The 17,208-nt window shown below is 28.6% G+C and overlaps 2 protein-coding genes across 2 annotated transcripts; one reads left to right on the plus strand and one right to left on the minus strand.

Annotated features, from left to right (window-relative positions):
* Nucleotides 1–545: 545 nt before the first annotated feature.
* Nucleotides 546–1,743, minus strand: LOC124943388. The gene has a single exon (XM_047483900.1). It carries the CDS (start codon nucleotides 1,612–1,614, stop codon nucleotides 811–813), a length of 804 nt encoding a protein of 267 aa, XP_047339856.1. The 5' UTR covers nucleotides 1,615–1,743; the 3' UTR covers nucleotides 546–810.
* A 7,146-nt stretch (nucleotides 1,744–8,889) lies between these two features.
* LOC124941467 (phragmoplastin DRP1E-like) lies at nucleotides 8,890–16,163 on the plus strand. The gene is made up of 15 exons (XM_047481801.1): nucleotides 8,890–9,115; nucleotides 9,195–9,258; nucleotides 9,324–9,428; nucleotides 9,510–9,611; nucleotides 10,675–10,725; nucleotides 10,826–10,887; nucleotides 11,541–11,631; nucleotides 12,081–12,145; nucleotides 12,448–12,642; nucleotides 12,724–12,843; nucleotides 12,950–13,020; nucleotides 13,699–13,924; nucleotides 14,696–14,746; nucleotides 14,852–15,265; nucleotides 15,857–16,163. The coding sequence occupies exons 1-15, from the start codon at nucleotides 8,975–8,977 to the stop codon at nucleotides 15,986–15,988; spliced, it is 1,890 nt and encodes a 629-aa protein (XP_047337757.1). The 5' UTR covers nucleotides 8,890–8,974; the 3' UTR covers nucleotides 15,989–16,163.
* The last annotated feature ends 1,045 nt before the right edge of the window (nucleotides 16,164–17,208 follow it).

Below are 17,208 nucleotides of genomic sequence, written 5' to 3' on the forward strand. Positions count from 1 at the left end.
TTTATGTAATATGGAGTTATAATTATTAAAATTTTAAAAATTTAAAGTTTGTTAAAAAACGAATAAATGTTAATTGTATAACTTCGTTCTTTTAATTAATTTATTACATTTTTACAAACAAAATATCAAATTTATTTATCAAATTTATTTGTTTTACTTTTAATATATTTCCAAACATTACACATTTATGGAGTAATTCAACATTTTTAAATAAAAAAATACTCAATTTAAAACACAAATACGATCAAATTGATAATTAATACACAATGTTACGTCATTATAAAATTATTTAAAAATTAAATACAAAATTTATTTCTATTCAAAATTTCTCAAATATTTCTTATATTTCACATTGTTGTAGTCATTTAAATCCCATTTCGAAAACAATAATCAATTTTTAAAAATACGTTCAAAACATCTCTAAATATCACCACATTTAAAAACGTTACAAATTAATTAGATAACTTAAAATAAAAATAACACTTTAATAGTTCGATCACATACGACAAAATTCAAAATTTCAGCCTCGTTTGAGCCAAAAAAAAAAATATTCGCAAAATATATAAATAAGTCCATAAAAGATCAATTAATGTAAAAATTGATCCACAAACTTTATCCTAATTTTTAATTACATCCATATTTGATTACCCAAAAAAAATCATATCCTTATTAAACCTATATGAATAGAATTTTTTTTTCCTATATGAATTCTTTTTGTAATAGTAAAAGTAAAAAAAAGGATAAATCATAGAGGGGTAAAACCGTACTTTCACTATTCCACGGTAGTTGCTTTTGACTAGATTATCCAAATCAACGGTTGTGATTGAATCTTCCAACATCGCTAAGTTTTCGCGATCTGTTAGAACAAAACGACGAACCGTTCGATAACGGAGTTCTCGCCGGCGGTAATCTAACGTCGCCGGAGTTCATCGGCATTCCTTTCTGATTCAATCGAACCAAAGGACTCATAGTACTGTTTCTCGAATGACTAGGCCGTCCAGCAATCTTCATCGGCGTTCTTTTGTTATATCCGTATGAAGATTCAGATGAATAACCGCTAGATCTTTCGAAACTATCTTCATCTTCTTCATAAACATTATCTGAAGTTGAACCACGATCTCTTGTTGTACGAGATGTAGTTTTATGAAAGGAGAATAATCTCGATTTCTTCTTTTTGTTTGTTGATAACATAGTTGTAAACCAGGAAGGTGATGCTGTTGATGATGATGAAGAATCAACAACAACGTTGTTAATTGTTGATTCCATTCGTATTTTATCAGATTTAGATCTGAATAAGTTTGATATGACAGAGAATCGACTTTTCTTCTTCTTCTTTTTCATTACGTCTACATCGTTAGTTGAAGATGTAGACCATACCTGTGGAGTAGAGAAGAATCGTTGTTCGGATATGCTATGATGTAGATGATGTTGTTGTTCATTGTGATTCAAATTTGAATTCCGATTACATGCAGCATAAGGATGATGTTGTGATTCTGATTCCTTACGTTCTTCTGTTGCTTGAATGGATATTAATGAGAAGAGACGTTCACGGAGACAAGATGCGCATACGCCGATTTCGCTTGTGGAATCGTTTAAATGCTTTTTGCACTTCATTACCGAATGGATTTGTGTGAATTCTGATGTTCTTGTGATCAAATGATATAGATCTGATGATGATGATTCTTCGTCTTCTTCGTTGTGTTCTTCCTTCGGAATTGAAGGAATTTACAGAGAGGAGGAGAGGGAAGGGGAAATGAGAGAAATGAGGAGAGAAGTTGAATATAAAGAAATGATTATTTATTCTCAACTATATTATTATTATTATTATTATGCAAATCTAGTAATATTATATATGGTCAAACATTTTGAATAATTTTCCAAATTACAATATATTATATGGAATTTGCAATTTAAAAATTAGTTGGACAATTACATTAATACAATATTAATAACAAATTACTATTTAGAATGTTTACTTTATTTGTATGTAATATTGTACTATTTTGAATCAAATATCTCAATTTTAAAAGTAGTACAATGTGTTTGTTGTATAATATTGGAATTAGTTAATAGTGTACTTATTTTGAATAACAATTTGATATGGAGTTAACAATGCGAAAATGGTTGCGAATAGATATGTAATGAGTTGTCGGGTGTTTTGAAATAAATGTATAAAAACTTTGTTAATCTAAACTTGGATTCAATGTGTTTGTTCTCGGTGAGGAGACACAACAATATAACGTTCAAACCATATTATCACCATATACACATGTGGTCCGTTATCAATACAAATGGATTTTGTGTAATAAATATGTGGCTATCAATTGGTCTCTTACAATAATTGGGTGTCCTCGTTGAACTCAATAAATCCCTAAGATCATTATCGGTCCGACTAAGAAGATCACAATTACACATATTTGTTGGCATTTTAAACAATTGAATCATTGCACCTTATCTACATAAGGTCTTATGATGTGTTTGACACAACAAATAATTGTTGGATTCTTTTCTCGGCTAAGGGTCTAATACACTTATCAATTGAAATGATAAATGTTGTTTTAAATTTGTTTCATAAAGTACATATCTTTTTCAAGAATTGAATCCATACTAAAAGACACCTTATGCCCGAGCCCGAGACACCAATGGCTCTAAGTCTACGTTTGAAGATCCCAAATTAACAATTTTAATTGGATTGATTAAATTTACATCAATCGCTCTTCTTTTCCGTTCTTTATTTCCGAGATAGCCACGACTCCAGTCGCACCTCCAACGTTTAAATTCAAAAGATTTGAGTCCGACATGAATCACCTCTCGCCGACTATCACTACGACAAAGGTCTGAGCTAAAAAAAAACTCATGGAGACAGTAAAAAAATTAATTCTCATGTCAGGTTTCGTGGTGGTTGAATAAGATCATTTTTTATTATTTTTTATGCGAGATTTTGTTTAAAATAAATTATTGTCTCATAAATAGTTATTTTAAATAAAATATATTATAAACTAGAATTTTTAATCTTATTAAAAAAATTAAAAATAAAATTAATGTCAAAATATTTTATTTAAAATTATCATTAATTTTAGTAATTATATATAAATTAAAAATAAAATTACAATTTCAAAATATCTTATTATTTTAAATAAAATTATTAAATTAAAATATTAAATAGTATTTTCTAAACAAATATTAACAGTTTGAATCTTCTTGCATGTAGCTTATTTATTTATGAAAGATATTATTTTATTTTTTTATTTTAAGAACCTAGCTCTATATAGTTTTGTATCTACACAACCTTATCTTGTTTGGATATTTTTTTATGTTCTATTATTCAAATGTAGGGAAGAAAATATTAATGTGAAAGTTAACACCAGATTATTTTAATTATTTATTCAATCCATATTTGGATTAGACAAATAATTTCTTTCAATTATTGTAACTACTAGTATGACTTTTAATGTACAATATATCAAATAATTAATATTAATCTTAGTAGGTTTGGACAATTCATCTAGCAAGTTGGTCTAAGTAGGGAGAACTTTGTATGATTAAGTGTGAATAACAAGACTAAATTAAATCAATATTGAAAATTTTAAAAAATTAGTGTCTGTGGTTGGGAAATCACACTTATTATTTAAGATTTGTTTGAGAAAAAATAAAAAACATTATTTTACTATTTTCAATTAACCATATATTATTATTTTAATTATAAGCCCTTAATTTAATTCTAATTTTTATGTTTGAAAAAATATAATAAAAATAATTTAAATATATATTATCTATATTATTAAGATATTGAGTTGACATAACTTATTAAGATACTTGAAATGTGAAGAATGTTACATAGAGTTCAATTTTCGTTAAGAAAAAATACTGATTCGACATTTTAACTTCATAAATTAAAAATTATCGGTTTGACATGTTAACTTTTTAAATTAAAAAATAAAATATTGTTTCGTCAGAATAACTTTCTAAATTAAATATATATATATATATATATAATGTTTTATTAAATTAAATAAAAACATTAATTTGACATTTTAACTCTCTATATTAAAAAATAATATTATTGATTCAACTTATTAACTTTCTAAATTAAAATAAAAGATTAATTTTCTTTCTAAATTTTATATAAGAATATTATAAAATTAAGTTATTTGAATTCTATTAAAATTATAATTTAAAATTTTAAAATCTTAAATGATCTACCAATTATAAGAATTGAAATTACATCTCTAATTCTAATTAAATCAAATTTTATGGTTACTAAACATAATATTATAGTTTTTTAGTCCAAATCAATATGGAGACTTTTATTTTTCTAAATTATTTTTGAATTTAAAAAACTGGCATTATCCATGAGTCACAACTCCGATTTTAAATCGAATTTGTTTATGATTATGGGTATTTTAGACGAAATCTTATCACTTACCCTGTTAAACTAGTTTGACTAAAATAAAGTTATTACATACCAAACTTAATTTTGTTCTTTCTTCCATTCACATTATTTTGTTGAAGAATAAAGAAATCCTCACTTTTCAATAACAAATAGCATTTTCTTTATGAGTAGTCAAATGACATGTAATACGATCTATTTTTCCTTTAAACGATAATTTTTTTTTTAAAATCAAATATTAAATAAGCTCTGAAATAAGATAAATTATGACTGCATAATTTTAAACCAACAATTAGAAGTAAAAAACAATAATAAATTATACTATTTTCTATAGCAATTCAATAATTCAATTAGGGCGTTACTGTTAGGAATGAAAATGGTATTCTCGAACTCATCTGGCTTATACTTATGTTTAAAATAAAACTATTAATATATAGCAATAATATAAAGTTAAGTTCAGTCAATATTAAGAAATTAATGAAATATTTAGTTATAAATTACACAATATTTATGATTTAGTCAATTCCAATTAGATTTTTATTGGTTTGGAAATTCAATTTGGACTTTATTTATTTTCTTGCTAAGAAAAAAATCCAATTAGAAGATGGCATGATATGCAGAGACACGCATGTGGGAATGGGCCTTAAGCCCACGCCAATAATAATTATTATTTATTTATATATATTGAATGTAATTTAATAAAATACAAAAAATAGTGCATGCGCAGCCTCTATCTATCGAACTCTAGCATTCTCTATCTCGTCTCTTCCTTTTCCCATTTGCCACCTGCGATTTCTGTTTTTCGTTCGACTATCGTTCTTCAATATTGATCTGGAAGAAGAATAGTAGGATATCCGAAACAACACGCAAAATGACGGATAAAAGAAGAATGTGGAGACTATTTCAAGGTATTAATCTTGATTAATAGAGTATCTAAAAATGTATAAGACTCTATTAATCAATGATTCTCCATTGATACAAGGTATTTATCTGTGTTGTGTCTTTCTCATAAAGGTTTTATCAAGTCACTATTGAAGAGTTCAAAAGAAGTCCATATATAGATAAAATTGGTTTTGGTTATTGAAATAATATGTTGTATCTATTTCATTTTATATGAATTAGTTTGAATGTACAGTTTGAAAACATTTGTTATTGAGAGGAAAAACAACACATTTGCAAACTCTAAATGGTCAATTTTAGTAGTTTTCTTCTTAAATAAACCAATTTTAGATTTCTCTTGAATTTTAGTGAAGTTACATAAAAAAAAAATTGTCGTGTTTAAATAACATTTTAAGTTGTTGCTTAAACTTGAAACGTGTATGTCATGTTCTCTAAACATCGTTATCATATTCTCAAAACAGCGTTGTCATGTTTTCAAAATTGCGTTGTCGTATTAACAAAAGTAGCATGTAATGTTGTGAAAACTACAAAATTATTTTGATTTAGGAAGAGATTTAATCATGTAAATTTGTGTTAGGTATGTTCGGGTCTGCATTAGATGTATTGAAGTTTTTAAGTTCCATTAATTTAAAATATTTATGTAATGTTCTTAAAATAGTTGTCATATTATAAATATTGCATTGTAATGTTGTGAAAACTAAATTGTCATATTGTGAAAATTGAATTGTCATGTTTTTTTTTTTAAAATATCATAATGCCATTTCATTAAAAGACCTAAAAATATGAAAGTTTTAAGAAACAAAGCTAGATATCTTTATTAAAAACAACAAATGAGTTTTAAGCAACCAAACTTAATTAAAAAAACAAACAAAACAACAAACACACAACAAATTCTACCGAATTTTGGATTTGCTTTTCCTTGTAACAATTTTGAAAGGAATATTCCATCTTTGACTTAGCTTCAGATTGTCTTCATTTTTCGGAATTCTTCTCCAAGTGTATATTAGTGCATTTCCATATGTGACTATGTCTTCCCAAACTTTTTTCCTATGATCTTTAATTTGTACTATGAATTCTTATATTTTGTTCCTTCCAGATACTGTAGATCAGAGCTCCAAAGAAGCATTTGAACACATTTGAATTGTCATGTTATAAATAATGAATTGTCATGTTATAAATATTACATTGTCATGTTATAAATATTGATTTGTGTTATATTTATGTGGTATTAGTTGTATCATACATGAAATTATACAATAAAGACAAGTAGGGATGGACCCAAGATTCAGAAGTGGGTGGGAATAAATAAATAACGAGAAAATTTTAAATAAAACGAGTGAATAAATATATTTTTTACTATTTTTTTAATAATTAAATAAACAAAACCGTGAATTATATTAGTTTTAAAAAAAATTAAGCGGTAATGTCACATTAATACCGTAAAAGCTACCTAACAAATAGTATAATTTAACATAAATAAATAAACCGCGAACTCGGTCGAATTGTGTCAATGAGTTCCTATTTCGATTATTTTCTGGTGGACTATTTGATTCGAAATGATCTATAAGACTTTCAATGACCGCGGTTGATCGACGTATTTACTCCACAACGTTATTATTATGATGATATGGGAGATCTCTCATGAAAAATCAATAGAAACGGTCGGTGAACTAATTGATATTTTTAAAAATCCTTGAGCTCGTTAATACTAAATTTTATGTTATGTTTGTTTTTTTTGTAACATTTTTTTACTTATGTTTGAATGGTTACTCGTGTCTGTGTTCACTATATCACACTCGTGTTTTTGTCGTTATATACTTAAACAACTATCCCCTCTTTAAAAAAAACATAAATAATTAATTAATTGTAACTATTAAAATCAATTAAATTTTGTTATGACAAAGATAAAATAATGTTTACATATATATTTTCTTAAATCAACTTATCTACAAAGTACTCCAAATTAATATATTTTATTTGATACATTTAAACATTTATTTAATTTAAGCACTTAAAAAATTCAATATTTAACTCATAATTTATAATTTATGAAACACTGTAATCATAAGAGTTAAATTTATTTGATTTCTTATCAAATATAATTATATCTCCAATAATTCACTTAAATAACTTGTAATTAAATAGACAAAATATTATATATTAATATTAAAGCATTTTATGAAAATACAATTACTTAATGGTGAAGGGATTTCGGCCTAAATAGTGGTCCACCAATTTGTACTTGGAAACTTCCAAAAAATGTACATAGAATAACAATATTTAATTTTTGTGCACCTGGCTTGTTTGGAATCCCAAATTTCTTGAACATAAAATAACAATATTTAATTAATGATGAAAAATAAATTATAGACATTTTATATACAAAAATATGTAAGAACATCATTTTTGTTGTACAACAAAAACAACACTTTTGGAATTACATTTTCTTTTTCAAATACAGATTTCTTGATTTTTTTTAGTATGACAAATGTATTATATAAATCAATCTCATTTTCAAATAATATCATTTTCATCATTAGTCACTATTAATTAAATTATTTAGATTATCAAATTATTTTTATTTATAAAATTTAAATATTAAATATAAAATATTTTAACTCATAAATCTTATATAATCCAATAATATTTTAAAACCATGATATAATTTTATTTATTCAAATAACCCCATATCAAACAATCTCTGATATAGTACCTAATAACTTTATCTTAAATATAAGGTAGCTGGAACAAATAAATTCAAAAAATGTTTCATTTAATAAAATTGTCCTAAATTGAAATTGTGATAACATAATAATGTGATAGTGGTCCCCACCCATTATACCTTTCTTTTAATATCATTATCATAAAGTTGTGAAATCATAACATATTCTCTAAAAAAAATATATATACATAATAAAATCTTATAAATAAATGTTTTAATATTATATATATATTTTAAAAAAAATCATTTATATGAAAAGTGATGAAAACCGTTTAAACAACAAAAATGACATGAAAAAAAAAAATGTTAGTTATATCGAGTCTATAAATTCTCGAAAGGAACGGTTAACTCTTCAACCGATTTCACCGACTTTCCGGAGCGAATATAAAAAATCGTTATTTATGAATAATACGAATCAGACAATTACGATTATTAAATATTAGACGATTTCACTGAAACCTGATAACAATTTGAATGATAACCTAAATATATAAACTTGTCGTATTATTCGTATCCATCCAAACTTTTCAGTCATCATTCAAATACTCGGATATCACCAAATAAACTCTACTAATACGTCACCGTCATAGTAATAACATTCAAATACTCGAAAATCACTCAATAACCTCTACTAATACTTTACCGTCATAGTATCAACGACACGTAACATTCGGTTTCAATATAGTTTATATTATATTCTCAAAATTAAAAAAAAATATATATTTATCACGCGCAAACTATAGGAATAATATTCGTACGACCTTTGAAAACCTCTTTACTCAACGGTCAGCATAAGGGAACAATAAAACGCTTATTCTAGAGAGAGAAACAAAGAGTTTCTTCTTCTTCAATTACTGTATTTATCAGTTGAAATTCGATCATTCATTTCTAAATTCTAACAGAGCTCACGATTCTAGGGTTTAATCGTTCATAATCTTCAACGATTTCGTTTATCAGATCATATGGCCACCATGGAAAGTTTAATCGGTTTAGTCAATCGAATTCAAAGAGCTTGTACTGCTCTCGGTGATCATGGCGGTGGAGACTCAACTCTTTCATCTCTTTGGGACGCTCTTCCTTCCGTCGCCGTCGTCGGTGGCCAGGTTTTCAACTTTACTTCCTCTAATTTTCACTCTAAATTTCATCTCACTTAACACCTTTGATGATTCTCCGTGTTGCTAGAGTTCTGGAAAATCATCTGTGTTGGAGAGTATAGTCGGGAGGGATTTTCTTCCTAGAGGATCTGGTATAGTAATTTTACTCTTTTTCAACTTGAATTCTACCTGAATCTGATGTAAACCGCTATTGTAGGTATTGTGACAAGGAGACCTTTAGTATTGCAGCTTTATCAGATTGAAAGTGGACAGGATTATGCTGAGTTTTCTCACTTGCCTCGCAGGAAATTCACAGATTTCTGTATGAAGATTTTATGGATTAATTAGTTTATCAAGTTTATTATTGATTTATTATTATTATTAAGATCCTTCTCTTTTGCAGCTCTTGTTCGCAAGGAAATTGAGAATGAAACCGATAGGGTTACAGGGAAGACGAAGCAGATTTCGCCTGTTCCGATTCATCTTAGTATTTATTCTCGAAATGGTAAGTCATTTTAATGAATTGTTCTATGGCTAACAGATTGAGATCACATCCATTCTTTCATTTTAATTTGATTTTCTTTGGTAGAATGCAAAGTTGATTTTGTATACCTTTTTTTATATAATAAGGAAAAGGTCTTGGATAACTAAATCAATATAGGATTCATTTGATGTGATAAAGATTGACATTTCTTTTTGTTTCAAGCTTGTAACAATTCGGTTTCCTATACCGGAGTGACTGGTTTATTTTATTTGTAGAATAGCGGCGGTCTTTGATCGAGAAAAAATAAATAAATCTGTGACTAGATTAGTGAGATGAAGAATTAAACAACCAATATTGCAGAAATTAGGGCACTGACTTTTAGTTCTATCCCATATGTAGTAGACAATGATGAAAGCAAAGCGTTATGAATTTCGAAGAAGTTATAGCAATTTTTGTTTGAAGCTTAATGTTTATAATTAAATAGAATAGAAAAACAACATCTCAGAGATTGTGATGAATCGTTCCAATTTTGAAGAAGTTATTGTTAATTGATGATATTGTCCATTTTTGTACATCTCAAAGAGACTAGTATTTGAAACTAGACTCAGTGCTGGGACTTGTTTGATTCCCTTCTTATAATGATCAAGGCCTTGTTTGATGTGGTTTATTTGGATTTAAATTAAATAAACTACTATCCCACCAACAATACTTCTTGCATCCCATCATTCAAATCATCAACTAAAATACCCTTATTTTATTCTTTTTGACATTTTAAAATGTTAAATACTGAGGATATTTGTGTAATTTGACCCAAATAATTGACTTCTTCATTAAACAAGATTAAAAAAATGCAAATGTAGTGTAGCTCAGTAGTTAGAGACGAAGAATGTTCGCTTCCTAATCGCAAAGTTGTTGGTTCAACCCCTACTTGATGCATTTAAAAATGATAAAAAAACAGTTTATTTTGAATAAATCTAGATCAAATAAGCTTCAATTGGCAGTATATTTTCACTCCTGCTTGTTTGGGTGGGTACATAGTCACATACCCTTGACTGATTACCTTCCCTGTTTCATGTGCTTGCAGTTGTCAACTTAACCTTGATTGATTTGCCTGGTTTGACCAAAGTTGCGGTTGGTATGTTGTCCTACCTTTTTATTTTTTTCCTTTTCCTTTTAGATGCTTGTTCAATATATAATCCCTCCCTGGTGTAACATCAAATATGTTTTTTTTCCAGAGGGACAGCCTGAAAGTATTGTTCAGGATATTGAGAGCATGGTTAATACATATGTTGAGAAGGTAGGTCTGACGACTCTTCTGTGATACACACGAGACATAATATTTTTTTTATCTTTTATCCTTTTTCATTTTCTAATTTTAACAAATAATGTTATTTATATTCGTTACATGATATTGTGAATCCCAATTTCTCCATAAATCCTTGTTTACTTCTTTTAACATGAATATTAATTCAACGAAGAAAGGTATCTTCACATTTTTTAATGATATGCTAGTAACATGTCTTGGAACTTCAGAAATGTGATTCTCTTAATGCTAATTTGTGGTTCATAAACAATGTAAACAAATCTATGTTAGTTGTTTTTATACTATCTGTAATGCATATATCAAGTAATAATTGCTTGACTTTGCCTCTATCTTTCTGTTTAACAAGTAGGAATATGGTGGATACATCACAGGGTTCATTTAGGGCTTGCACAGTATTTTGTTTTATGAAAAATTGGATTAGTTGGGTTAAATTTCCAAAATAATATTTTAAAATGTTATAAAGAGTAAAATAAGGACATTTTGGTAATGAGTAGATGATTTGAATGTGATGGAAGAACTGATCAATGAGGGAATGGTGGTTTATTGGGATTATATCCAAAATTCCACATCAAACAATGCTTTAGACTTCTTCTCATATTGCTAATTGTTGAAATATGCTTTTGCAGCCTAACTCTATTATACTGGCCATATCTCCAGCCAATCAAGATATTGCAACATCTGATGCTATCAAGCTTGCAAGGGAAGTAGATCCAACAGGTAGATAGATTTTGCATACCATTGACTAATGAAAGTTGACATTTCTTTCTGTTCTTTTTTTAATTTGAAGCTTCAATATAAAGACCAGGAGGCATAAAAAAAAAAAGTTTTTGCATAGTGTTGTTGACTATATAAAAGATAGTGCTCCTTTTATATTTTTTATCAGTCGAATTTGGAATTGTTTGATGTGGATTATTTGAATTTGATCCAAATAAACCACCATCACATCATCAATCACTTCTTCTGTGAAATCATCTCCAAAATATCCTTCACGTTTTTTATAACATTTTAAAATATTAAATACAAAGGATATTTAGTTATTTAATCCAAATAATCCACTTTTCCATAAGATAAAGTTTATTTATTTATAAAAACAACTGGTTTATTTGTAAGAAAAGAACTACATCAAACAATTTCTTATGTAAGCTCATTTTTATTTTCATGCTCAGGTGAACGAACATTTGGAGTTTTGACAAAGTTGGATCTGATGGATAAGGGAACAAATGCATTGGATGTAAGACACTACTACTTCCAATTTTTCTTTCTCCCATCAGGATGCTCCAGAGAAAAAATAATGAAAGTTTATCCTCTTTTTTCTTTGAATATCTAGGCTTATAGGTTTTATCTTCAGAATTTGTTTGTTCTCTTTTTCTTTGAAGATCCAAGCTTATAGGTTTATCTTCAGGATTGTTTGTGTACAATGCTGAAATGCTAGTTTATATTTTGATCCTTGTTATCTACTTTTTCTCCATCTGGAGTAAATTTCTTTATTCATATCCTCAAATTGGTTTTAAGAGACTAATTTCTCTCTTGAAGGTCCTTGAAGGAAGATCATACCGCTTGCAGCATCCTTGGGTTGGAGTTGTTAATCGTTCACAAGCTGATATCAACAAAAATGTAGATATGGTTTCTGCTAGAGAGAAGGAACGTGAATACTTTGCCACAAGTCCTGACTATTCACATTTGACCAGTAAAATGGGTTCAGAATATCTCGCAAAGCTTCTCTCAATGGTAAATTTTGTTTGTTCCTTTTTGAAGCTTTTTGTTGTATTAATCACCTAGCATTCTGATGTATGGTTCTATTTTTTTCAGCACTTGGAGTCCGTAATCAGGGCTAGATTACCTAGTATCACATCATTGATTAACAAAAATATTGATGAACTTGAATCTGAGATGGACCATCTTGGTAGGCCTATTGCTGTTGATGCAGGGGTAAGAATTTGTACATACATTTCCTCATGGTTCCTATCTTCCTGCTACACCAACCAAAAGAGATAACTATTGTTGTTATCAATGGCTGAAATGTTTTGTTTTCCAGGCCCGATTGTACACCATTTTGGAGCTTTGTCGTGCATTTGACAAAATATTCAAGGAACATTTGGATGGAGGGTAAGTGTTTATCCAAATCTTGATCCTTTTCTCTAGAGCTTTAGTTTTGATAGAATTTCAAGCTTGCTGGATATAACTTGTCGATGATTGGAAACAGAACTTAGAGAGCTTGTTTGAGGAAGGTTATTTTTTCAAAGAAATCAGATTCTAAAGAAAAGCTGTTCGATAAGGGATATTGTTCAATATGTCCTTTAAATTGTAGGTGAAAAGACAAGACTGCCATTTGAACGATATATTGAAAAAAAAATGAAGACATGCGCATCTTAGTATTTTAGTTGATGTGGATTATGGCGTTGTTCAAAATGTGGGATAAAGAGTTTTTCGATTAAATCTAAATAATCCTTCATCAAACAAGGCCTTATTCAGACCCAGATTTGGGATTTTATTGGCGATATCTTAATTGGACCTGGATTCAGAAGAAAAAGTGTTCCAATTAGGAATACATGTTTTATTTTGTTCTTTTGAAAATTTATTGGGAAAGGGTGCCATCATACAAGCTGATTATGATTGGGAACTTGACAGTTGACAAATGTTCCACTCTCATTTTTTGCTTAATTTGGAAATACTAATTTTGTCAAGATTTCTCATCTGATTAGAATTCCACAAACAGTTCTTTTTTGATTGGGTGAATAGAAGATATGTACAATTGATTGGAATAAATTTCATTTATTCTTTCAGGCGACCAGGAGGTGATCGAATTTATGGTGTATTTGACCACCAGCTCCCTGCTGCTTTAAGGAAGCTTCCATTTGATCGACATCTATCTCTTCAGAATGTCAAGAAAATTGTTACACAATCCGATGGTTATCAACCACACTTGATTGCTCCTGAACAAGGGTATCGTCGCCTTATTGAGGGTTCATTGAATTTTTTTAGGGGGCCAGCAGAAGCATCTGTGGATGCTGTAAGTTGCTTCCTTTCTATTAATCTGGCTCTGTTTATTTAAATGCTCATCCTGTTTGGCTCAAATTTGTAGGTCTATATATATATATAAATATTACTATAATCATCATAATTATGCTTTACAGATCAAGAAAGCCTGAAAAACCTAGAGCTAATCCCAGTTACATAGTATATATGCAAGCTCAAAAAAACTGATAGGGAGATAAACAATATGAGCATTTGGAAATGTTGTGAAAACATTTTTAAATAAACAATTTTTTGGAAAAATGTGGTTTTGATGAAGAAGTAGATTCTTTGGGTTTATCTAGGTTAAATGACTAAAATATCCTTTGTATTTATAATTATGTTTGACGTTATATTATATTTATATATATATATAGTGTTAATCATTATAATTATATTTTACAGATCAAGAACATTTGGAAATGTGGTGAAATAAGAGATTGTTTGATGTATAGTTTTTAAAAATAAACCAGTTTTGGGGGGAAATATTGTTTTGATGAAAAAGTAGATTATTTGGAGTTATTTAGGTTAAATGAATAAAATATCCTTTGTATTTATTTTTTTAATATGTTATAAAAAAAATAAAGGATATTTAGTATTTTATATTACAAGGAACGTGACTCACTTCCCAGCTAATGTCCACCTTTCCTACATGAAGTCCTTGAATGAAAAGGAGGAGAGTATTGGAGAAAATCACAATATTTGCATTCTAGAAAATGTAGAAAAAATTAACATAAAATAACAATGTTATTTTTCGATGTCCACGCAGGTCCATATTGTCTTGAGAGAACTTGTGAGGAAGTCGATAGGAGAAACTCAGGTAACCAAATTGCGGTTATACTAAATTTGATATTTTGCGACCATAGTTTTTCTCTTTTCTGTATCTGTATAAATTATTTTTGGACTGTTTCAATTGAAAAAATAGGAATTGAAGAGATTTCCTACATTACAAGCTGAGATTGCTACTGCCTGTAACGAAGCCTTGGAAAAGTTTCGAGAAGAAAGTAAGAAGACAGTTACTAGATTGGTGGAGATGGAATCTTCATATCTCACAGTCGATTTCTTTAGAAAACTTCCTCAAGAAATAGAAAAGGCGGTTGGGAATAATCCTGCCAATTCTGCTGCTGGTCCACCGGGAAATAATCCAGCTAATAATCCTAATATTGATCGTTACGGAGAAAGCCACTTCAGGAGAATAGGATCAAATGTGTCTTCTTATGTTAATATGGTTTCTGATATACTCAAGAACACAATACCCAAAGCAGTGGTTTATTGTCAAGTTAGAGAAGCTAAAAGATCATTGCTTAATCATTTTTACACTCAGTTGGGCAAGCAAGAGGTACCTATTTCTTTCCATTCTCTCCTTTCTTATTTTCATTGGGATATCACAATCACAATCCCATTGAAAAATTGCCAAAGTTTAAACCGAAATTGATTTGTTTCCGTGTTGTGTAAGATTTTTTTCTGGTAGTGTTATATAGTATGACTTTTGGCTTATTTCTATTTTTGGATCATGATCGAGATTAGATTATATTTACATGATTTTGACTTTTGGTAAGAGTTTGATTCCCATTAAGAACGCATTAAGTTGAAGGGTTAGATTTCTTCAAATCTATTATGATTTCTTGCTTTCTGCTTTCTACACTAATCCTTTTGGTGGGTATTTTTCTTTTTCGGGCTTTTCATTGCTATACCGAATATTTTTCTATACCGGGATTCTCTTTAGTATTTTCAAGAACTTGAGCTTATGTGTTAATTAACTTATGTTCAATTACCCAATTACCTTTCAACTTCATTATAAACATTTTAGCATGGAGATGAAAGAAAAACTGTTAATGTTTCAAATTCAACAACTGCATTAACAAAAATGTTAATTTTATCTGAAAGATATGAAATATTTCAAGTATTGGTAATTCTCGTGTTTTTGTAGGGTAATCATCTTTTGCAAATGCTGGACGAGGATCCAGCACTTATGGAAAGGAGGCAACAGTGTTCGAATAGACTTGAGTTATACAAGTCTGCAAGAGATGAGATCGACTCTGTCTCATGGTCGGCTCGATAAAATATGTGTAAAGGTTTAAATACAATAGGTATACACTGTTTTTAGAACTTATATTGAACATCTGTAGATTCTTATTTTTAAATTGTCTACTAGCTACTGTCTATTCTTCCCATTTTGTTTGTATGATTATTGTAACTACTTATTACATGAATGATTAGTGTCTTCATCATTGTCACTATACAAATAAAAAGAGTATATGAATAAATTTATTGAGATATTTATACTTAATTATATGTTTATACAAACATTATCATGTTTAAATTAACATTCAATTGAGATATTTGAGATATTTGTTAAAATAAAATACGCCTTGTATTGATTTATTTGAATTTCATAATATTCTGAAACATTTTCTTATTTCATCTAAATCTGCGGTCTCCATGTTTAGCTGCCCCACGTCCATGCGGGTAAGGTCCCGGCAATCTCCCAGAGATCTCGCGCTCACCTCCCCGAGCTTAGCCGTTTGGCGTTCACAGGCTGAGTCATCGACAATCGCCAAGGTTCCGAGCAACTCTCCCGCACAACCCGACACATATGGTTCAACGCAGTGACCCGCTCTGATACCAACGTAATAACCTCTAGGGGAACCCTTCAACTGCTCAACTCGAGATTCATCAAGAATTTGTTTTAAATTTTTTATAACCAAATTTAATTTTAAAAAATAATTTATAAATAACTCATTATAGTAGGTCATGTAATAAGAGTAATTTATATTTTATATATGAATATAAATCTAGACAAATAATTAGGGTTTTTAGGGATTATGGAAATGTATTTAGATTATAACAAATCATCTTTTTTGTTACAGTTAGATAGGTTCTAGGTAATACCTACTAAGTAATCAACTGCCCCTCAGTCAGTCATTTGACTAGTTTATTTTAATGTTTTCAAATAATAAAAATATTAGTTAATCATGTATTGGATTAGGTATAGCCAACTCCCAATTTTTTTCAAATATAAAAAAGTAATGAACATACCAAAAAAATATTGTTATTTTTTTTTTTTTGTTACGAAATCTTAATTTAGATAAAATAAGGTTTTTTAACGTAATTTAATTAGACATATATTTATACACTTTATATCGTTCTCGAATAGAAACTCTAACTTTCAAAATTGTTTAATTTGTAGAGATTTATTTATATATCGTGATAAAACGTAGAAACTCATCTCTTCAAAATTATGGTTCTCTCAATCGACGAGTCTCTAGAAAAATTTAGCAT

The sequence above is a fragment of the Impatiens glandulifera genome, chromosome 6, assembly GCF_907164915.1.
Source record: "Impatiens glandulifera chromosome 6, dImpGla2.1, whole genome shotgun sequence".
In the NCBI taxonomy this organism is placed as follows: domain Eukaryota; kingdom Viridiplantae; phylum Streptophyta; class Magnoliopsida; order Ericales; family Balsaminaceae; genus Impatiens; species Impatiens glandulifera.